At 35.2% G+C, this 24,911-nt stretch overlaps 1 protein-coding gene across 1 annotated transcript in view; it reads right to left on the minus strand.

Annotated features, from left to right (window-relative positions):
* The window catches only part of LOC113227398 (Down syndrome cell adhesion molecule-like protein Dscam2), a 161,969-nt gene that overhangs the window by 72,948 nt on the left and 64,110 nt on the right, over positions 1-24,911 (minus strand). Inside the window, exons 3-8 of the mRNA XM_026460291.1 lie at positions 23,914-23,960; positions 22,578-22,666; positions 19,314-19,405; positions 17,768-17,919; positions 6,257-6,347; positions 3,188-3,602 (exon numbers count right to left, since the gene is read on the minus strand). Coding sequence (XP_026316076.1) covers positions 3,188-3,602; positions 6,257-6,347; positions 17,768-17,919; positions 19,314-19,405; positions 22,578-22,666; positions 23,914-23,960 — 886 coding nt within the window. The remainder of the gene's footprint in view (positions 1-3,187; positions 3,603-6,256; positions 6,348-17,767; positions 17,920-19,313; positions 19,406-22,577; positions 22,667-23,913; positions 23,961-24,911) is intronic.

Consider the following 24,911-nt stretch of genomic DNA (forward strand, 5'->3'; position numbering starts at 1 on the left):
TCAAAATGCATGTTTTGATGGCATGTTACTACTTAAATCGTGCTCTCCAAAGGCCCGTGACTTTGATTGGTTAATATTAAGGGATAAAGTTTGGAATAGCCGTTCTCAAGTTCTGGGGCCTTACCATGAACTCTTATTACGATTCAGTTTAGGACCTAAAATGGCTCGTTGTGAGACAGCGCTACATGAAGTGTATATCACCATCCCGCTTTTTTGTCGTTGCGAACCTATACTGAACTGTGATAAGAGTTCATGGTAACTTTAAGAGCTCTCATGCCAAAAAAGTTTTGACGTTGGTTCCGCCCAAATTTGTGAAACAAATATATGCCTGAAGTTCGCGTGATATGCGACAGGAGATGTTGATTGATGAAATTCGTTTTAGCGGAATAACTCTAAAACTAAAGGTATTAAAAAAATCCGTAGTGACAGTTGTCGATCATGCATACATATAATTAATTATTTAATTTTTGTCCTAATAACCTGTAGCATTTCGAGGATACATCGAAAAAATGTGAAACTAGAGGTCATTTCGTGATTTTTATCTATCGAGGAAACTTTATTGTTTTATGTTTCTGATTAATGTCTATGCTTGAATATATCATACAGTTACTCATAAATATTTTATTTTTAACTTTAAAGTGGATATACCCTCTAAAATCAAATCGAAGATTAAGAATTTTTCCTCTGCTCCCTCTTAAATTGAAATTAAACCTGTACGTGTGCGTACAGATTTGGCTAATGCGCCTGTATGATAAAGGGTCGCGAGCTGCAGTATTATCTCAAAAACTGCGTTATATTATATTTTATCTCAAAAACAGTGACAGTGTTGTCCCGTTATTTTACGCAACATTTAATATAACATAACGCAATTTTTGAGATAATACTGTGTTAATTGTCATGTGCGATTTATGCTTGCTTCCCTTGCGTGAGATATTAGTAGCAGTAGAGCTCTACTGCAACCTTACCTATTTCTGCCGCCAAGCAGTAATGTCAGCATTACTGTGTTTCGGTTTTGAAGGCTAAGAGTGCTGGTGAAATTATAGGCACATGGGACTTGTCAACTTATGTCTCAGGGTGACGGGCGCAGTGGCAGTGCCCCTCAGATCTTTGCGATTTAAAAAGCTCTGAGTGGCACTGCAACTGTTATGGACAGGCGTGTAGCTTACCATCAGGTGCACGACTTGTTCGTCCCGTCACTTGATATAATAAAAAAAAATTGTTACAGCGGCGCACTTAACAACAAGCGGGCAGTGCGCGCACAGCGCTCTTGCAGTTCTTTCGCTAGATTTGTACTTTTGTTTGCGAAAATTCAAAGATCTTTAGGCCTGTCTTTTTTATTTTTTTTTATTTACATGGTAGCCATAGTAACTATTTTATTACAATTATACATACTCTGTTATTGTGTAGTGTAGCATAATACGCTGCATGAACATCTTTTTTCTTAATGTTCTTAGTCTTCTTGGTTTGGAACCTATTTGTGGTTTAGTCGGGCGTTTCTTGAAATTTAAAAATGTTGGGTTCTTTTTGAAAGTCTGTTTGGTTGGGGGGTTTTTTTTGGTTGACAAGAAACTGACGTGCGGTTTTTCTTTGAGAAGAAAATGAACGAATCAACTAAATTATTGTAATTGCACGTAGACCTTCGATATACTTCTGTCTGGATGCTTGTTGTGAGTTGTGGGAACCACGGACACATGTCTGCGACATACTGAATGCAACGACTACCCTAACACCCGAGGAAATTCTGGATGCATTTTGAAATACCAGGTGCTGAGGACCTACGCCGTTAGTACATAGTCCTCCATTCGCCCGGACAGTTTATTACCGTGAAGCGTATCGTGTCAAAATTGCTGTTGACGTTAAATCATTATCTCTGTTTACTGTTTTAATTCAGCGGTGTTGTGGAACAAAAAGCGCAGTGGCAAAATACTTAGGTTTTCCCCTTTTTATATAATTCGTAACTTGTACTAATTCCGGCAGTAGTATATTTTTGTTTACCGTTTTATATGTGATGTGTCGTAGTTTGTTCATCTTCTAAATTCTGTTGTAGTATATTTCTGTTTTCCTTTTTATATGTGATGTGTGGTAGTCTGTTCATTTTCTAAATCCTGTCGTAGTATATTTTCTTTTCTTTTTTATATGTGACGTGAGGTACTTTGTATATTTTCTTAATCCTGTAGTGCTACATCTTTGTTTTTCTTTTTTATATGTGTTGTGCGACTTATTTTTCCCTATTTTTAATTCACTATAAACGCTCAATTTGTAGAGGCAAAATTTGTCGTCTGATTCGAGGCCCACCCTCGGTCCAGCGTAGCTCATACCCTGTTTATGCTACAGTAGTCAGAACACTCTATTGCTTATTAATCTATGATATTATGTTTTGTCTTGTTTTAACAGGCGTCATCACATGCTTGCGGAAACGAGATGGGTAGTGTGAAATTTCGACTAGTATTTCGCGATTATCAAATATTATAATACACAAATTAATCAAAAATCACAACATTACCCAATCAAAGTGAATAATTTAAAACTTTAAAGTTATGTTCACATAATTAGCCAAATAGCGAAATGTAAGCAACACATTGATGTAAATTAATTTTCAAAGAGGACCGCATCTCAGTCCGCCATCTTGAATGTTTGGCAACCAACTAAATTAAGTGTTGTGACCGAAACGCAAATCGAAACCGTATATCACTGAAACACACTGTGTGTATGAAACGCCGCATCTAGTACGCTAGTACATAGATATCGTTGGTGGTTGGCTATTTTCTATAACACTTATTTTCTTTGAACTCTCTTATGCATAAAACGGCAATGTCATACTTCAACCCCTGTTTATCTATAATAGAATCAAATATCGTTATAGAGTGCGCTCGCAAAACATTTTCTCAACACAACTAATTTGATTTCTTACCTAATTTAGGAATATTCTCGTAAAATACAAAATAAATTAGATACTTACAAAAATAATTATAAAATGGAAGAACAATCGCGAATATTACTGAACAAAAGGCGAAAAACAACGGATGGTTACGTTGCTTTTGATTTTTCTTTGCTTTCCAAAGAAAAAAAAATAAAACACCATCGCGTTATTATTAAGAAAGCTGTTCACAAGAAAAGACTTAATTATAAAGGCTCATCAAAAAACGACTGTTGAACAATTTTCGTTCTTATAAAACATAGATCTTACCTTTAAATGAGGAGGAATTTTCTTTCCATCTTTCAACCACGAATAATAGACAGGTGAATCTCCACTCTTCAGATTACAATGTATCTGAACAATCTGACCTTCTTGCAAATCAGGAGCTAGCATTATATCTTCTAACTGTGGAGGCTCTACCACATTCAATTCAAAAGACCTTTTAGCCATTTCACCAGATGGGCTTCGGACTATACAGGCGTAAGTCGGCCCACTGTCGCTTTTGGAAACTCTATGAATGGTCAACACTCCATCATTAGATACGCTAAGAGCTTCTCTTTTTGTTCTTAATTTCGGTTTTCGTCCAAATATTTCTATACTCAGTGCAGTGTTGCTTATCGATCTTTTGTATCGGTTAGCGATTTCTGATGTTATTTCTTTGCCTTTGTGCTCCCAGGTGATGTCTCTGCAAGAAAAATACAGAATAGTTAATAGTTGGCTAAATATTCTTTGCCCATATTCGTCATATCGCTTCATCTCTAATGTACAACAAATAACAGAACAACAGAGTGAGCCGTCTCCGTAAAGCACGTGCCATCTGTATAGTGCAAACAACTAGTTTAACATTTTTACGCATTGGCATTTAATTCTAAACTTGGTCTTCTTCTTCGTTCATCTTTATGCGGAACTAACTTTGTTAAATTAGCAAGAAACGAGTCGGCAGTCGGTATTTTACGAAATACCCAGTAGATTAAAAAACGACCTGATGAATAAATAAATAATTCGAAATTAGAATTCACAATAAGCTATACATGCTGCCATGACTCGTACGATTACAAAACTCATTAAATCCATTTAAGTTTTAAGTAAAAGAAGTGTTAATGGTTTTATTATCCAATTGCAGGGTTGTTTAACCTTTTTCTAGTCATGGACTTCTCAAGATTTCAAAGCGCCCTCGGACCCTTTTCGAAAAGACGTAGAAGAAGAAAGGCTTGCGGGCTGCTATGATGCGCGTCTCGCTTGCTTCAATAATGAATGCCCTTCAATGGGTGCGAAGTTCTAAAGGCCACGTGCTCCGTACTTATTTACTCACAACATGTTATATATATTTTTTTATATTATAATGCAATACATTAAGTAGGCTCGCCATAGACTCCCGGCGTTCATTGCACGGACCCCTTAAGGGTTCATGGACCACAGGGGGCCTACCATAACCATTCCAAAAACAATTTTATTTCAATGTAAGCATAAAGTAAGCTTAGAAGAATATTGCTCATATTCGTACCATGACAAACCAGGCAACCAAGTAATGTATTATTGCTAAAGTGATTGAAAGAACGGATGATATCCCAATATTGTCTATTCCTTACTAAAAATAGGAAAGAAATAACGCTATATGATCCATATAATGCCATCTCTTTCTTTTTTGATGTTCCCAATCAGCTTTGTTCCAATTCAGTTCCAACACGCGGCAGTTTCACGCGGTCTATCCTGCGATATTAGTCTTTACACGGAGACGTTATTTTCGTTGCAACAAAAACGAACACGAGCAATCGCGCGCGAAAGAACGTTTTGGCTTAAAAAAAATCAAACAGGTAAACGCGCACGATTGCGCGTGCAGGCTTTCCCGCGCGCAATTTTGTATGCTCCTGATCACGTGTGATAGAGTGACAGTACAAAGGGGGTTATTGACCTAGCAGACAATTTCCGTAGTAATTTGTTAGGACAAAAATGTAATGTAATGACGGTCGTTATCCCAAATGAAATAAAATTAGAATTTATTTTGTTAATTGGTGCCGATTGTCCTAAATTCAAACTTATCTTATTCTTATACTACGTCCTGCTCTTTCATCATTAATAAGAAAGGGACGGAAAATTTAATTATAACTCAAAGCTGTCTTTTGATAGCTTATTATTAATTTACTGGTGATACAAAAGCAAGCCGTCTAAAACAATGGATCTATTGGACGTCTAGTTTGACAGCTCCAAACTGAAATTAAATCAGTCCTTTTCATCATTAAGACAGCGAAAGAGAAAGACGAATGAATCTTAATTTATTAAATTTAGATAGTTTTAGATTACCGAAATTAGTCTACAACATTTGAAATCACATTGGGAGCCACAGAATTCTACAGCATTGGAAAACAATACCCGCACAATACGAATATAATGTATATCGCCGCTTTGCAAGAATAGTGGCGTTAATCAAAATACTACATTTTTGTCTTATTACACATCTGCACTCAGAATGAACTAAATATTATATCTGCACTAAATATTATAGTACAAAAATAGTACAGAGTACTAAAAAAACCGACCTCAAGTCATTCATCCTCTAGTTTGCCACCCTTAGAAGTGGAATATTTTCTTCAAATTTAAACGGGCCGATATCTGAGGTACCCTCTTTCCAACAAAAAAAGAATCATCAAAATCGGTTCACAAATTAAGTTGTCGCGTAACATAAATACAAAAAAAAACATACCTATAGTCGAATTGTGAACCTCCTCCTTTATTTGAAGTCGGTTAAAACGACTGTTTTTAAACTATCTTCCCGATGAATTGGGTGCTTTTGAGATAGGTCACTATTCTAGAAAGTCATCGATTTAATAAATTAATGTCTTTTCGTTTTTGCAAAAGCGATTTTAGGCCACAACCAAGCTTGTTTGCTTTGACGCAGCCCGATGATGTCAATCAATCTTTTATTTCACTAAAAGCATTGATAGTAATAATTTGTAGAATATTTTAAACAAATGTCCCTTGAAAATGGTTAGAAATAAATTAAATTAATACCCTTAAAAAAACTCATGAAAAAACTTCCTTTGAAAGGTTTAGTGAAATCCTATTTTCAATTCAATTTAATTGTATTCCGGAAAAGTGAAAACGGGGCGACGACGACGTAATCAAATATCTGAAAGTAATGACTTAAACGGTAACGGAAATACTTTACTGTACTGTAATTTATTGTGTTAACACAATAAATTAAGTCGTACAAAAAATATACCATGACATTACAAAATAATAATAATTATTACAATATTATATTCTATAGTATGTAAGTACTTAATCATAATTAAGTATCATGTCCAATATCCGTGAACGGAATGGAACAAAGAATCTTACCTGATCGGATATCCGTAGTAGGGACATCTAAGGGAAACACTTTTACCGCTTTGAACTTTGAACGGCGGCAGCGTCCGGATGTATGGTGCACCTGTCGACAACACAATCCCTATTAAGTGTAAAATTCGACCTCAATTTCAAAATTTAATCATACCATGATACGTAGGAATTATTGGCTATTTTAATAAGTGCCAAAATACAAATGTTAAACGTTATGAACATTAGAGACCACAACGCGCTGTGGACGTTTTATTTTCGATCAATAAGTGTTTTCGTTCTTTAAACCTAACACTTAAATGTCATCGAACTAAAGCCCATTATTCAAAAATCAATATCATTCATTTTAATTCATACATCTACAGATTAAAGCACTTAAGTTAGATTCATTTGTTATTAATTCTGTGGAAACAGTATGATCTAGGGTCAGGACATGACTGAGAAGGTCCTTGTGCTTGCACAGGTTACATATAGTGCCCTTCTTGCATACTCTAAGGACCTATATACTCCCTGTATACTCGGTAGGGAGAGTCACTGTAATCAAAACTTATGTAGAAAGGAAATTTTGCACGTGCGCCACTTAGGTTGTTTTCGGCTCATTTCGAAAGACCCATACGCTAGATTGCTGCTTTGTTTTGGGATCGTAACTATAAATCCATATTTTGTCGCCTGTTATTATGTCCCACACCAAATTTGACGCCCCTTCGTTGAATCTGGTAAGCATGGCTTTGCACCAAGTGACGCGATCCGTTTTTTGAGCCTCAGTCAAATTGTGTGAGATCTACCGAGAGCACAGCTTTTTCACATCCAAATGTTTGTGTAATATTGATTATATTTGACTCATACCTATGCCTAAATATGCCCAAATCTCATGGTATGTCACATGCCTGTCTGTTTCGATCTTACGGCGCACATCATCAATGTTTTTGTTGTTCACAGCAGTGGACGGGCGACCATCACGATATTCATCACTGAGATTCACACGACCGCATTTTAATTCTGCAAACCAGCTATAAATAGTAGTCTTGCATGGTGCTTCATCGCCAAAAGCAGTTTGAAGCCGAGCGAAGCTCCGCTGAGCTGTTAACTTACACTTACACTCGTAGAAAATCGTACTACGAAAATTTTCACAAGTTAAATCCATGGTGATGTAGACAACCAATTTCTAAAATGACGCCACAATGTAAAAACAAGTGACAGTCAGATGAAACAAACTGCATTCTACAGGCAAAGTGTTCCATTTTCAAATATTGTGATTACTTTTTAAATATTGTTTATGTAAGTGGCCAGTTCCGGAAACTTATAGCGCCCTATGTATATATACGCTCTTTGGCGAAATTAACAGTTGACACTAGACTACAATTCCGAATTCACAATGTGACAATCAAGACTAAGCTTGTTTCATTTATTTTCTTTCATGAAAATGCGGAAAAATAATTTAAAACAACGTAATGTTAATAAATTTTATTATTTACATACTTTTCTTTTTTTGGCAATTAAAATTCTCTAAATGTAAATAATATTAAGTAGGTACTTTAACGTCATACTACGATGGGACGATTCGGAACATCAAAAAAGACAGAGATAGCATTATACAGTTTATCAAAAAAGAAAGAGATAGCATTATACAGTTCATATAGCGTTATTTCTTTCCTATTTTTAGTAAGGAATAGACAATATCGGGAAATCATTCGTTCTTTCAGTCACTTTAGCAATAATACATTACTTGGTTGACGGGTTGGTTATGGTACGAATATGAGTTATATTATAATAAGCTTCTTTAAGCTTTTCTTTTAAAATAAGATTGTTTTTTGAAAGGTTATGTTAGGCGCCCAATTCTGCGAGCAATATGTCCCTCACACAGCCATTCAATTTTTGCAATTCTTAGGGCTATGTAGGTTGCTCTCTTTGCGTAGTATAGTATAACCAAAGCCTATATTACTACAACCAAAGCCTATAATCTTATCATTCGTGTAGTCTTCAACGGCTTCTCTAATTCCGCAGTCGTTTCGAGTCGACGAATAAAAACGACCAATTACTCGACTAACTATAGATTTACAGTTGTAGCAGCTGATCAATACCTTTTCAGTTAGCCAATTATTGTAAAGGACGTGCAATACATTTTTACAGATCAAAGCGATTTATTTCCTTTTTGGACGTTTCAACAAATAATATCTCACTGCTGGTTTGGTCCTTAATACTTAAGGCCCCCGCCTTAAGACTTTACAAATCTTTGAACAAACACGCGTCATCAAAATTTCGCAAAAATTCCGAAAAACTTCTGTAGGGCTAGCACGACAAGACGCGATTAGCGCGAGAGCGACATAAATCGCGTTATACTCTATGTGAGAATAACAGTATCTCGCTCTGCCCTATTGGGTGCGATCCTAGTTCGAACCCAAGGCCTCTGGTTGAGAGACGGTAGGATAGACCATTAGGATACCACGGTTTTTTTTTAAAGGCCTAGTATGTATAATAATAATTAACTGCCTCCGTGGTCAAACGATTACCATGCCGGAAAGCCACGCAGAGGTCCCAGGTTTTTCGGGCCTGGAGAAATATTTGTATGGCCTACATTTATTTCTATCGTGTGTTTGGGTATAATTTGTGGTTGTCTTTGTGTGTGTCCATGGCACCTGCGACACAGGGTTTCCCTAGTGCGGGGCTATGGTGAGTGTGTGCGTTATTATTTATTTAATAATAAGAATAATATAGGTACCTTAGCCGAACGGAAGAAAATATTATGCCCTTTTGTCCTTCAAAAATGGAAAATGAAAAAAGTCCCATTTGCGGAAAACACAAGTCGAGCACTTGTCCTTAGTGCCTTACAGGCCAATTTTATTTTATTTACATTCTTATAGTAAATTATACACTTTATTGATTTTCTCAAATTTATAGTTATAATTTTTCATCATTATAATAGTTCCAAAGAAGATATCTAAATATTTTTTAGATTTCCAAAGTGAGAAAGACCTATTTTTTATCGCTCGATTATATTTTTAATTTTTTATTTGATATCGATTTTTAAAAATAAAAATACAAATAATCCTCTTTTTTTTTAAAAAGCAAAATGACTCTTATACATTACCACAGACCACAGATACAAAAAAAATATACACAATCAAAATTATGTGTACTTAAACGGTCACACTTCGAATCGACGTATGGTTATCTTTAACGTACTATGGTTTATGGCATCTAGGGTTAGACGGTTTGTCATTTATCTTCTAAGAACTATACATTTATAATAATCATAGCACTATTAAAATATTCCAGTTTTCCGCAACCGTTAAAATTGCAGTAGTGTATGACAGACAAAATTTCTAATGTCCCAATAGGTGACTATGGCAAAATGAGATCAATGTACTAGTATTTGACAGGACATTATGTTAAGATTTCATAATTATTCAATTGCACTAATTACTTCATAACAATAAATTTAACGTAGAACAAAAGCCAAAATCAAGCAAGATACTTTCATTAAAATTAATAAGTACATCAATAAGATTGCAAAAAGTTAACACAATCATAAGATATGTACATAGTTTTAAATAATATTAAGAAACATTTAGTCCTGTACTGAGATGGGTGGACGACATTGTCAAAGTTGCGGACAGTAGATGGGTGAGATTAACACTGGATCGTAGTGGATGGCAAAAAACTACTGGAGGTCTATACCCAGCGATGAGTGAAGTCGGGCTGATGATGATGAAAAAATATGGCACTTCATCTTCCGAAAAATGTACAACCTTGGTGGCATTTTCTCATTGCACAATACCTTCAGGTACCAATAGTTGTCCCTACTCACATCCTAGTGTTTGACAACTTCTATATACGACTGTCAAGTATTGGGTCCCCACAGTAAAACAGTCTTTGACACTCATGTCAAACACTACTCAAATTACCCACAGAAACTTGTCACCAACAGAGTAATTCAAATCTACGTTCTCCGTCCTTACCAAATGGTCGAAATTAAGTTTTAAAAACATTCATTTGTATGAGTACTTGACACGGGTGTTAACTACTACTATACGTTGAAATTTTACACCAGTGTTTGACATGCTCTAAAATAAAAAAAATAAACGACATACATCAATAAATACACACAAAATAAACTGTTTGTACAGTCACCTAATAGTTTTGATAAACACTTAGGTACAGATAATTAAATCAATTCCGACTAATAAATACACTCGAACTAGTCAATGTCTTAACAATTCTTGGAAGAACACCAACGCGCTTTCAACTCGGATCACCTTTTAGTATCGGAGTATCGGATTACCTTGAAGTACAGATATTTTTCCGTAGAATTGTAATTTGAACAAGTTCTTGATTATTTGCTACATGTGATTAAATTTGTCGGTATATTCTGTGTTCATTTTTAAGTAACTTTAATATTACACATTTCAGTAAGTAGCAGTGGAGGTTCCTGTGAAAAAGTTCGTTCAGGGAAATATTGCCACCTTACTTATTCTGTCGCCGAATAACCCAATATTGGGTTTCGGTTTTGAAGGGTAAGAGTGCTGGTGAAATTACAGACACATGGGATTTGTCAAGTTATGCCTCATGGTGTTGGGCGCAGTGACAGTGCCCCTCAGATCAATTTCATTTGTTTTTTCGCTGCGATTTCATTTGTTTTTTCGGAACCTTTATCATTTCCATAGATTTAGTATATCGATATACTAAATGTATGATCATTTCCCTTAAAAAAAGTATATCGCTTTTCACGTTTAGTTCAAATAAAAGAAATGTTCTACATTTTATGCTAAGATTAAAGACGAAACGACTTTCATTTGTCGAGAGATCAAAATACACAGGATTCCTTTGGAGCTAATCGGACTTTATTACGCTTAATTAAATTCCAAGAGACAATAGCCTTGTATATATTGAATTACAAACTTATTTCTGGATTCAACTAAGACGAATCATCCGAACATCTGTATGGACAAATATATAAGATTCAATTTTGGCAATTGTAAAAGTAAATTGGTGCAATTTAGTTGTTTACCAGATTATTGCACGGGTAAACAAGAATCAAATTGCTGTCGCTTCCTTTTTAAGTTAATTTTAAAGTTCATATTTTCAATCTTATTGCGTATGTCATTAGGGTCCTTTCTGCAAGATGCGTAATTACATAAACGCACAAAAATATAATTTGCCACGAGCATATAAATTCCATTATCGTTCACTTTCGTAAGTTTCATTAATTTGACTTTTCTGACCAATTTGAAATTTTATAACACAAACTCAAGTCAGTACCTAAATAGGATTTGGTAACTGCCGATATTGATGGAAAACCGTACGTGAAGTGTATGTATGAAATGTATTAATACCCAAGTAACATACAGTCGTTTTGTAATAATAATAATAAAGTAATTATATCAGAATCTCGTCCATAGCGTTAGTAACAAATTCTCCTGGGACTACTGTTAGTAGGTTTGACAATCAACTAAAAATTATGTCCTGGTGTGGAGCTGCACCCAATGCACATACATTGGACAGTCCCACCGGTCTGTGAACACACTCAGGAGACCGTTGATAAGCTATAATAAGCCCGCAGGGGCGGGCTACCATGTAAGCACAGCATCTTCTCTCTCAAACATCTCCGAAGCGTTGCAATACCACGGTGGCACCAACAAAACTCTGAATGTGTTGTTATACTTGACCCATAGTTATATGTCTTATTATACGTACCTTTGCTGTGTATGGACCTCTCCTCTAAGGTCTTACATCAAAGTCAAGTTACGAAACGTTATTTAAATCAGTAATAAATTATATTTGATGATCTCGGTGGCCCAATTAGCAGTGCGGGAGTAAGATGCAAATGTCCCGGATTTCATTCCCAGTACGATCACAGTGGGCGGGGTACATTGCTCACAGAATAGACAGCCGATGGTGCCAAAGAGTTCTCGAGTGGTGACTGCGCACCGGAAGACGCAGCGTGAGCAGATCACCCACAAGTTAGACAGATAACCTGGTGAAGGTTTTGGGAATCCGTTGAATGTAAATAGCGCAAGACCGGTCGTTGCGGAGGCGTATGTCCAAAACTGGACGTCTTTCGGCAGAAATGGCGATGTATTATGATGATGAATATCAAATTTGGTACACGAAACTTAGTCCAGACTAAGCATTCTGGGTGAGTGCCCCGAAGTAAATTTCATAGCTTTGGTTCTTCAGGGAATTCCCTACTTTCAGACCAGGTCTTTGGTGTGGTTATCTAGCACATTATACGAACATTGCATATAGATATAAAATCATATGTGAAATGAGTAGGGACACCAAAGTTTCAATACCACATAATATTAATTAGTTTAGTGGCAGCAGAGCTCCTTGTGAAAGAAGTCGTCCAGGGAGACTTAGTACGATCCTGACAAACTTTTGTAGCTTCACTTATATCCATCGATTTTTTCATATAAGCCCTCCTATTCTTTTCACTCCAGCTTTTTAAGAACTTTTTTTTTCATCCGAGAATGTTTTTCGGAGCCGTCCTCTTCATGACTATTGTGTTGTCTTCCACGTTAGCTCTATATACTTCTTTCGTTAATCTACATATTTCCTCTAGTAGTATGTCTAGTAGCAGTAGAGCTCCTTCTAAAAGGGTTCTTCCAGGGAAGTACTGCTTTACCTATTTCTGTCACCATATGGGACTTGCCAACTTATGTCTCAAAGTGAAGAATAAAATGGCAGTGCCTCTCAGATCTTTACGATTTTAAGCTCTGAGTGACATTGCAATTGCTATGGCCAGGCGTGTTATTCACCACTAGACGCACTTCTTCGTCTCATCACATAAGCAATCATAAGCAATAATAATTACATAGTACATAAATTGTCACGATAACATATTCCCGCAGATCACTCAAAAAATCGGGAACATACCAGCACAATTTCAAAATAAATATACCAGTCAAACATGATAAGCCCACATCCACACACACCTTCTTATGAAATTTTAATTTGGGCTCATTAACACCATTGAAGACGCAACTGTCTTCTTTTTACCTTTCTCGCTTCCACCTGCGGGTTGCTAATTTTTTAAACTGTACTTAACTCGGTACTTTTCAGCTTGTTATGCATTAAATTTGATTGCTTGAAAAGGGAACGAAATTCAAACGTTTTTATTAAAGTGAAAAAGAGAGGTGATTAGTATGTGGCATTTTGTGTAGGCTTGGGACGCCGCTATGGGACGGGTTTCTTTGCCGGATAAATATGTCAGGCGTTTAATGTTTTGTTCAAAACAAGTGGACATGTGGTATTTGTACGATGGATACTTAAATAATGTAAATAATGTTTATAGTCACTTGATTATATTATTTATGTACTTTGTTTAGTTATATTCATCTTGCAATATACAGGGTGGATAAAATTAATGGGACATATGAAGAGGCAGTACCTTAAATGCTTAAGATAGCTAATTTTACTTATTTTTTTTTCTTAATATGAATCTAACCAAAATTGCCTCAAACTGAACTGCTTAACTAAACCACTAAATAACCCAAAAAAATGAATACCTTATTATTTTCTTATTACACAGTGTTATGATTTTTCTGTGTTAATTTATTTATTGTTGTTATTATTTTCCTACAAAAGTATCTACGCGTATATGTATACATTATTAGTATACAATTTGTAGTGTATTTATTTCAAACATTTCTATTAGAGGATATTCTTTAATTAAATTTGTATTCAATTGATATTCAATTATTTTTTGTGAAATTACTCCACTAGTTTATTATAATTATTAATACAAAAATCGAACATTTAGAAAAAAATCCTTCGATCCGGCCGTATTCGAACCGACGTCTTCTAGCAAACCGTGCCAACTAAGCTTACTTAGCATAAGCGGCACGGTTTGCTAGAAGACGAGTGTCTGATCTTTGTATTAATAATTATAACAATACATTCTTTAGTTGCACCCCCCTTTCCAACTTTTAAATTTATATCCTAAGGTTGCCTAGAAACTTTTGCTATTTAGCAATGAAGCCTCCTGTTGTGCAATAACTTATCAAAATAAATTTAAGGATCAGTATGTTATTAATTGATGAAAACGAAAAAAATAATTTATGCTATATTTCCCCATGTAATTGGCAAAAGACGATGTTCAAAGTTTGCCATTTCTTCTTCTTCTTGGGGTGCCGTCTCCCACCGGAGGCTATTATTAGGGCTAGCTGTATTTTCGACACAGCTGCAAAGTACAAGGATCTTGTACTCAGGTTGAACCATGTCCGAAGATTCTTAAGCCAATAAGTACGCCTTCTTCCAGGTGATCTCTTTCCCTGGATCTTTCCTTGCATAATTAGTTCGTATTTAACGTTACGCATTATATGACTAAATTATTGTAGTTTGCGTTTTTTCACATTACTTAAGACCTCTAATTTCTTATTCACCACCTGCCATACTCTTTCATTGGATACTCTATCCGACCAAGATATTTTTTTAAATTCATTCTGTACACTCACATTTCAAAGACTTCTAAGCGTTTACTCGTATTTGAGTTAAGGTCCAGGACTCTACGTCATACAGAAGAACCGAAAACACGTAACAACGTGCCAAACGCACCCTGGTAGAGATCTTCAAGGATCGATTGCACGTTTTTCCCCATCAACAGCTTCAAGATCACAACAGGGATTTCATTAGGTCCAACAGCTTTTCCTGTCTTGTCAGAGTCTATTGAATACATGATTTTTTATTTTGTAATGTCTGGGCCACTGTCATTTGGGCCGTTCAAATGCTGCGGAATGCGAGCATCGCTTAACAAATCATTGCCATTTACGAGGTTTAAAATTATCGTGAACGACAGAAGCCCTCCCCGCACGTACAATTCCTGTATGTCTAGCGCATCCTTGGCAACAATCTGTAACGACCTTTATCTGACTAGAAAATCCTTTCACCAAGATGGTAAGTATTACAGCGTATGTCATCGACACGATAAGATGAAGATCATGAATTAAAAACTTTGTACTGTCGCAAGCGTACTGTTTATCCAACAAAAATGATTCTGAAGAAGCACTCAATCACTCCATTTGATACCGTGACTTTAACCAACCACAGACGACTTGATACCTTTTCATCTCATACATAACTCTGCACAAAACACTCGCAGAGGTTCTACAATACTTTAAATGAAATTCGCCTTTGTTTCACCAAGACTAATATTTTGTTGTTAGGTCAATGATAGAATGTAAAAAGACTAAGAGTGAAATCCTGGCTTAAAAGTAAAACTTACAATGAAACCGAAGGCTTGCTGGAAGTTGTTTTATAATTATTTTTATATAACCATTACTTTATAACTACTCATTCGTTTATTGTTTGATACAGAAAATCTGTTTCTAAGCTGCAATGTAAAGAAATATGTGCAAAAAGATGCCTAAAATAGAGGTATATAATTAATAAGTTTAGGCATCGCAATTACTGATTAGGTTCTAATATTAAATGTATTTATATTTACCATGAAGATTGTAGACTTTAGGTTCTTTTCTTATTGTTTATTTTAATAATCTCATCGCTTTATCTGTGTTTAATTTTGTTATCCTTGTAATGAATTAGATAAAGTTATACCTATTGAAATAAATTTGTCTCATGTTACCTTATATACCTCTAGAGTTGCATTTAAATATTAAATGTCTACCATGACGTGTGTTTGACCCTGTACAAAAGGTTATTTATCATACAGCCTCTCTGCACTTGACATACAATGCTTGCGCAAAAAAACCATAGGAGTGGTCTGTTGGCTTCTTTCCTATGATACTTTTGAATAAACATTGTGAATGTATATATGGTTATACATATATCTAGATAAACGCCGCAAGTGTACGTACTTCGCGTGCCCAATATAAGTTACAGACACTTAGTTGCCGCTGCTACGCTTCAGAACGCGCTCGACCGTTATCGTAGATAAACACCAGTCGAAAACGTGAACAATGCCTAATTGTGCAATTATAAACTGGAAAACCAGCATTACTGTGGACAAACGAGCAAACGGGGACGTTTCCTTCCACCGGTAAGTGATTTTGTAATCAGAAGTTCCATAATTTATTTTAAAAGCAATTATTTTGATTTTGCAATAATTTCATGAAAATAAACATGCAAATGAGTGTATGCCTCATGTTTATCATTACGGCTTTAACTTGGTGCAATATATTTGTGATCCTTTGTTAATACGCCATGAATATCGAACGAACGCACTTTTGTATAATGCATTCAGTTTCAAAGTACGGTCGCTTGTACATTTTTTTGGTCAAATTTAACATTTAGCGATGTATACACGTTAGGCAACACTGTTCTCGATTCGGATCGATTTTAAAAACAAAGAGATGATAATTATTATGGCTATATAGCAATATTATAAAAATATTCTATGACTTTTCGTTATAACGTTAAGTAACGTTTCGTTTTTTTTTTCAGTTTTGGAGTACTATTATCAGTAGTATCTGTAATTTCGATAATTTTTGCAGCAAGTTGCCTCAAATGTCCGAAAACAGTGAGCAAATAATTACCTACGTCGCCGGATATGTAGTAAAAAAATATAAAATGCGAAGAATGTGACAGTGCGCTGTTTTACAAAAACCTGGAGTTGGTCATACGTATGAGTTCGTTGATTTCAAGAACGAAGGTGGTCTAGTTTATCCCACTTAAGTTGCTATCCAAATATGCAGAGTGGCAGAGTTAGAAATCCGAGAAATATTAAACAAATCACAAAAAATTCACACGAGGTCGTGAATAAGTAAACCTCTTCGATTAATAAGATTTTACGATATTTTGTCAGCAGTAACATGTTCAGTTGTCTTGCCATTCATGAATTTGATCAATTACCAACAGAAAACCATCTAGTAAATTTAATTAAGGCAGTCGCAAGTTCATATAATGACGTGCGTTTTCATTATTTAAGTTAATCGATAAGATTTTCTATTAGAAATATATGTTATATAATAAGCTCATTTTATTGGAAGGACAATAATTTTAATATTTGTAGTCAATTAAAAATTAAAGTCCTACATTTTTTACGTAATCAACATTTTATAAAAACAAGTTTTAATAAAGGACATAACTATCTTATTCTAGTATTTTTCTACCATATTAATATTTCACTACTACTTCTAATAAAAAAAAATACTTGAACAAATATTATTTTATTTAGACTCAATTAATTGAAGGGAATACGCGTATTCCGTTCAGTAAATCGATTTACAGCGGAAGGACGTTTCCCATCACCAAATGGTTTTTGTGACGTCATAGTGCGTACAAAAAATGTGGCACACTTGGTTTTCATACAAATTGTTATATTTGCGGTGTTTAATGTCTATGTATATAACGTACAAAAATGCAAAGAACAACCCCTAGAGTTTTCTTATTTACTTATAGATCGTTTTTGTTCTTACTCATTTTTCCTAATGAAACCTGTATTACGAATGAATAGTAATGTTTTAACATTACTATTCATTCGTAATACTATATATATTCAGATTAATTTTTTTATAGTAAACTAAAGTTTATGAATGAATGTTAGGCAATACTTACCGTAAACATTAACTCTGTCATGATGAGAAAGGACAGTCTCTCCGTGGGTAGCGACGCATGAGAAAAGTCCACCGTCGTCCACTCTTGTGTGAGATATATTCAGTTGGCTCACCACGCCTCCGTCCGTTGACATGGTTTGTCCGATGACATATCTACGGAAAAAAGAAAAACTGAGAAAGGTGAACGTTATGTTGTGTCGCTACGGAATTGCATGAAACCATTCCGCTATGCCCTTTACATTATCGGGGGCCTAGACGTGGACTCGGGTTCCACCCTAATGTTGTGGATATACCACAGATTCGCACGAAATGCTTCCATATTTATATGGCGTATGGCACTGGAGTAGAATTCCTAGCCTGCAGACGCATTCCCTGAACGCTACAACTTGGGCCGTTTCAAAGCGAGAGTGAATAGTTATTATAGGTGTGCATGCTTATTACTTTCGATTAGATGAGAGAGAGAGGTCAAATTAATGCGCACTTATTTTACCCATAAAAATACGTCGAAAAAAACATTGGAAAAATAACGCAGAACTTTGCTGAGAAAATATTGATAGACAACATTGTAATTTTGGTACGTCGATCTTAATTATAATCTTTTTAATTAAATCTCCCGTTACAACACAGCTGTCGGTTCGGATCCTGTAATAAATGAACAACCTGATGATATAAGCGTCTTTAGTTTAGTATAGGAAGAGGTTTGACGGTCGATGTTTAAACAATGTTAATTATACAAGCACTGAAATTAAAAAAAAAGTAAAAAAATATGCTATAATATCTATCAGAGAGAGAGGAATAGAGAAAGAAAGAGAGATAGCACAGTGAACGGAGAAATTGCATTAAAACACAACACGACTAAGAACCAAGAAACAAGACACAATTATCATCGTATTAGATTGTATACCTCGTATGTGTTTTCTAAATAATTTTTCAGAATATTTTTTTTTTATGATAACAAGTGACGGGACGAACAAGTCGTGCGCTGATGGTATATGGGACGGAGTTTTAAAACACAAAGATCTGAGGGGCACTGCCACTGCGCCCGTCACCCTTTTTTTTACGGGGGGGAAATCTTTCTAGATACCCCTGAGCCCAGGGAGACTCAGGGGTTATGTGGGGACTCTCCCTTAGGCAGATGTTGATAAGTCTCATGTGCCTATAACTTCACCAGCACCCTTACCCTTCAAAATCATGAACCAAATGTAGTGTAGAACATACACCTCGTTCAAGTGTTACATTACTATAATGTAGCACCATTAAGCACAAAATATGTTCAAGTAAGTGGTTTTAAATTTCAACAAAAATCACTAAAACAAACTATGTAAAAATGCGTATGCGAGGTTTCCACAGTGACATATAGTACAACCATACACATAATCCATACAGACTAATTAAGGACAGTGCCATTGTTTAAGGACTTGTGCGATAAACGGATCTATTTTGCTACAGGGTTCATCCACAGAGCTAATTTGACATAGACCCGGCAACTGACGATATACTCCAGCGCCAAATTATTGAATATTTAACATGAGTAATTGATAACTTACCTGGAATCCGTATTCGAAGAGACGACAACTCCATCTCTCTCCCAAATGAACCTTGCAGGGTGTGGTCCATTTACAGTACACTGTAGATTAACCTGCGAAGTTTATTACTCGTCAATTTTATTGGTCGTAAAGTCTGACCCAATCTACTTAAAAGACTTTAAGATATTAAAGGCATTGGGACGTGCCATTTAAAGATTTTTTGAAGAAAGAGATGTGTTTTTTGAGTGGGTAGTGACTGTACTTTGTAATTTCGATATCGCTGATTTTAAAGAATTGTGGCGCAAATACATGCGATGTCGTCCGTTTGTAACCATCCCACCTTTTTATTACCCTTTTCCCTGATTCCTGGCCACTTCTTTTTGTAATTTTGAATCGTTCTTTAATTCTTTTTCTTTATCATTCTTAACCGTCGCCACAACCATCAAAGTTCCCGAAGAGGAAAGACGTGTCCTTCAATCATGTATACCTAATTACTTAAAAAACAGCAATATATACCTATACGGATACAGGCCCTTTTGGGGTAACTGCATACTTTACATGCATTTATAAGCATGTAATTTTAATTTGGGAATGTTTTATATTAATGTACCTGTGTTTTGTGTTTACAGCCTTTCTTCTTGTTCCTTCACCTTTTCCCTACTTTGTTATTTATTCATTCCACAAGAAATTCATGTGGACTGAGAGTTTTCATCATTATTACGCAAGACCCGCATGACAAGTTGGTGTCTCGGCCGGCGCCGGTGGCGTGATCGGCGTGTACAAATTTTCAGGTATTAAAAAAACACAAAAATATTTCTTAAATCAACCTTTGTATATTTTCAATGTTCTTTACTTTTTATCTACAAATGTACTATGTAGTTTGACAGTACAACAGCACGACCACTTAAATGCCATCTAGCGAGAGAAATAGCTAATCAGAGATATGGCATTTTAATGTAATATAAATATGACTTGCTCAGACAAGAATGTAATAAATTTTAATTGTACGGAATTATTGTATTGACTAATGGTAAATAATTAACGAAAAAGCTGATAATTTATTAAAATAAAACGAATTTATGTCACGCCTATTTTACGCCGGACAGATTCATCGGCGGCTGCATGGATTTTAAAGAATGCTAATTTAATTATTTAATTTAGTTGAATAGCACGATGAAAATAATTGACTATATTCCCGACCATTCAAATAATTAAAATGCCGTGAAAATACCTAATCACGTGGCAATTCATCATAGTGATGAAAGAGACTCAGTCTTTTAAGGCCTTTTAAAAACATCTCGACTAATTTTTAACGCCTCACGACTAGTCTATTATTTTAAACCTCAAGTCTTGAGTCATAAGACTAAAACTGAAGACTAATTGGAGTCGAAGTCTTTTACCCCAGGAAGCTTAAAGGACTAAAAAGACTAAAACAACTGGTGCCTTATAGCCTCGGGAGTCACGAGTCGCGAGTGTGATTTTATAGAAATAAAATCACACCATATGTAGAAACCATGGGTAGAAACCAACAAGATATTTATTTTATGATTGATGGATAACGTTAACGTAGCTTTGTTCACAAAAATCAGTTAATTATAACCAATCCAAGAATTTGTTTTTTGGGAATTATTTGTTTTTTTAATATAAAAATGAATGGATATAGAACCCAACAGTCAAAGTATTTTATCAAATTTTAGTGAATGGTGCTGTTGTTTGACCATAATGATGAATGCAACATACCTACTATTTATGAACGTATTAAGTGGAGGTCCACAGTCTCTGCCTACCCCTGAACGGGTGACAGGCTAGATTTTTATATGTATATGTTTGTTCTGTGTATTACAGATAAATTGTATCTCACTACTGTGTATGGGTTTCTAAAGAGGTTTAAACAAAAGTACCAGGGCTTCATAATAAGAAAAGTGATTACAGACCAATATTACACAAAATAAAAAAAGAGCACGTTAGAACTGGACTTCCATAGATTTAGAAATATTGGTTGTATTTCATTATTTTGATTTGCTCGCAGAAAAAGTAATCATTATATAATTAGGTCTTAAAATCTCGTACCTATTGCATAAACCACTCTTTGAATCCTAATTTTTATTATAAGTAAATAAACGTGATTATTTACTATATATTACGTCATTTTTATTTATAAACTTCGGGTTTAAGAAGATATAAAATAGATATAAGTCCATTGCAAACAACTCGAGTCGTTTAAGTCGTTCAAGTCTTTTAGTATAACGACTGAGTCTTATTAACAAACACTCGAACCTCCAGTCTTAATTTTAGAGTCGAGTCCTGTCAAATCGAGTCGAATCGTTATAAAACGCCTAAAAAGACTGAGTCTCTTTCATAGCTATGTCACGATTCATCGACTATGATTTTAATAGAATCTTTTCTGAATGTTTTCTGCTTTTGCGGTCTATAGACTTGTCTATTTCCAGTTTAAGTATTCGTATTATTATGTTCACACTCACTCACATAATATATTTGCGAACATGGCAACTGAAAAAATATAACTCCCGCTCTCGTTGGCGCGTAATTTGAAATTAAAGCAATATTCCGTTTTCATTGCGAACGTAACTCAACGCGTGCATGAATGGTGAATGCAAGGGTAGAAAGGAACAGTTATCAGGTACAAATTGTCGACTTGATTGTACACAGATTGGGGAATATATTTTCTGCTGATTTTTTGCTCGTTTTCGCACTTAATAGAATTGTCACTGTCATTTAGTATGCGGTTTTGGTTATATTGTGAATAATAGAAATATTGAATTAACGTATTGAGGTTACATCATAGATATACATATCTACGGGTTACATTGAATAGGTACATATTAATTAGATCTTAGTTAGATAGGCACAAGACAGTCAGGTACCAGTCAGGTAGGTACTTTAAAGTATTTTCTTAATGTAAATTCCTTGTTTTTTCTCCACAAAAACGTAGATTATGTGCATTACGTAATTGTGATATTATGCATTTTAGATAATAAAGCTTTGTAGAAATTAGTGCCTGTACTGGTCTCATCTGTTTTTTAGGTCATGAGACCTCTACCTCCGTAAAAAATGAGGAACTTTTCTTGCTCAGACAAATTTGAAAATAAAAAATGAGTTTTAATTTTGATAGGTACAAGTTAGGTAGGTACCTACAAATTAGATAGGATACACCCTCAGTCTCAACTACAAGCAACGCTTTTTAAAACGACAGCGAATATAATTCCTTAAGGACTCTAGCCTCCAAGCCAAAGATATCACGATTTAACATGGAAAGATACTTACGTCTACGCCAGGCATTACAGTGGTTTCCGTAAAATGCTGTGATAGGATCATTTGTAGATTCCTTTTGATTCTTCTACGAAATAGATGATCTGCAACAATACATTTTAAGAGTCTCTCATTTGTTGTTTTAACAAAGTTTGTGCAGCAGAACGTCATTTTCTTTGTTATTGCATGGAAATAAAGACTGCTAACAAAAGCCGAGACTTCGATTACATGAAGTTGATAACGACTTCACGCATTAACTGTAAACTTAAAACTGGTGCTAAGTGTGTATTGGCTGAAATATCACTTAGAACTCGATATCCGTTATAAGCCATTTCAATTACCAATATTTTGCACTTGATATTGATTAAGATCTTAAATACTTAATAAAAAAAACCTTTATTCGTTTTTTAAATACAGTTGGCAATAAATTTTGAAGTCCGCTTCAAAGTGACGGACAATAGCCGAAGCTTACATGCTGTGAAAAGTTTTGTTAATAAGAGAAAATTATAACAAGTCTCCTATTGTATATATACTTAAATAACATTTATAAATAAAGCAGTTCACTCAAATACCTTCATATCGATTTCGCTCTTGTCATATATTACTCGTGTCCTTCAGAAAACAACTTTGTTGGCTGAGAGCCGACGGTATTTAGCTAATGACAAAACGTTTATTATCATTGAACAGTTTTTATTCCCATGAACTACAAATTAATTTATAAAATTAAACCATTTTTTTTTATCTTAATGGCGTATTTTTTTTTTCAAACAAACCAACGTTTTGGGTCCTTTGCGGGTCCCAGGGCCACTGTTGACGACTGTCAGCCGTTTCCTATAACAATTTTTTTATGGTCGTGGAACAATCGAATAATTTCCTATAACAAAATTTTTATAGTCATAAAATTTCAAAATTATTAGTGCTTTCTATTTCTATGACAATACGAACTTTGTTATGAGAACTAAACACCTCTATCGGCTTCGGCGGAAGTCAACAAAACTTTTTTCTGATATTAAAAAAATGTGTAATTTAAACTGCGAGGAATATTTGAAAGATTTGGGTGTATAATGGAAAACAAAAGTGCACTGAAAAAAAGGAATTCCAATCAAGTCTTGTTTGGCGGATTTTTAATTGAATCAATCACAAGATGATTACAATCAAATACTTAATGTTGTTGTGGCAATCATAGTGCATGACAGACTTAGATGGAAAGAAATTACATACCATCTTAAACAGTAGTCTATTTATTTCAGTCTTTTTTTTCAGTGTAACGTACATGATACGTAACAGGAGAGAATATACCCATTTATAGGAAATTATTTTTTTATGTATTATTGACATAAAATATACTTACCATAATGGAAATTATTCTGGTCCAGATCGACGATTCCGGGGAAGTATCTGAAAAAATATTATAATTTGTCAATATGATATTTGAAAGGGATTGAAAATGAAATGATTTTCGTTTATAAATAGATATAAATTTGATGGGTCAATAAGTAAATTTGAAATTCGTTGAAAAATATTCTTTATTGCTTACATGGCGTATTTTTTTCGAGCAGAAGACGCGCGTTTACTCGATTCAAACGTGATTCAGTCGAAGCCAGTAAACATTTGCACACGTTCACAAATTCAGTGGCACCGTAAGGGATAAACCATACTTACTGACGCGAAATCGGCTTGAGGCAATCATGTTTTAACCACACTTGTCGTATTAAGCCAATTCGCCGCCGACGCAGACGTACGGGCGCCGACGCGCCAATTGTGTATAAACTAAGATCAGCCGTCGTCTGCATACGTACGGATGAGATCGGAAGTTCGCAGTAAACAGATTCGGTGCCGACTATGTTGAGCCACGTTCGTGCGAACCGATGCGAAACGCATAACGTCTTTTTCGCTCTTACGTTCATCAACCTAAAGCTTTTTTGACCGGCTTAATGCGAAACCGCGTCGGTAAGTGTGGTTTATTCCCAAATGTGCGTACATGAAACGCGCGGCATCTGCGCAGTTCAAATTTGCTGTGTGTATACGTTATAAACGGCGATATAAATTCCGTTCCGCGATGATTACTCGCGTTTAAATTGATTTAAGTGCAGATATAGACGGGCTTCGAAAGCGCTCCTGTTGCACGTTTGGTTAATTGCCACTGCTCTTACGACGGCCATAGAATAAGTTTGCTAACATGAAGGGAAAATATAGCCAACTTATAGGGCATAATACCTCAGGGTGCGGGTCTCAAAATTTTCTACGTTTAAGAGCGATGTCACATAATGCGTTGCGTCGACACTTTCTTTTCGTTTCTACGTTTCTGAGTGTTCGATCTTTGTATTAATAATTATAACAAACTAGTGG

This window comes from Hyposmocoma kahamanoa, unplaced genomic scaffold (assembly GCF_003589595.1).
Source record: "Hyposmocoma kahamanoa isolate Upper Pololo Valley unplaced genomic scaffold, ASM358959v1 210, whole genome shotgun sequence".
NCBI classification, from domain to species: Eukaryota; Metazoa; Arthropoda; class Insecta; order Lepidoptera; family Cosmopterigidae; genus Hyposmocoma; species Hyposmocoma kahamanoa.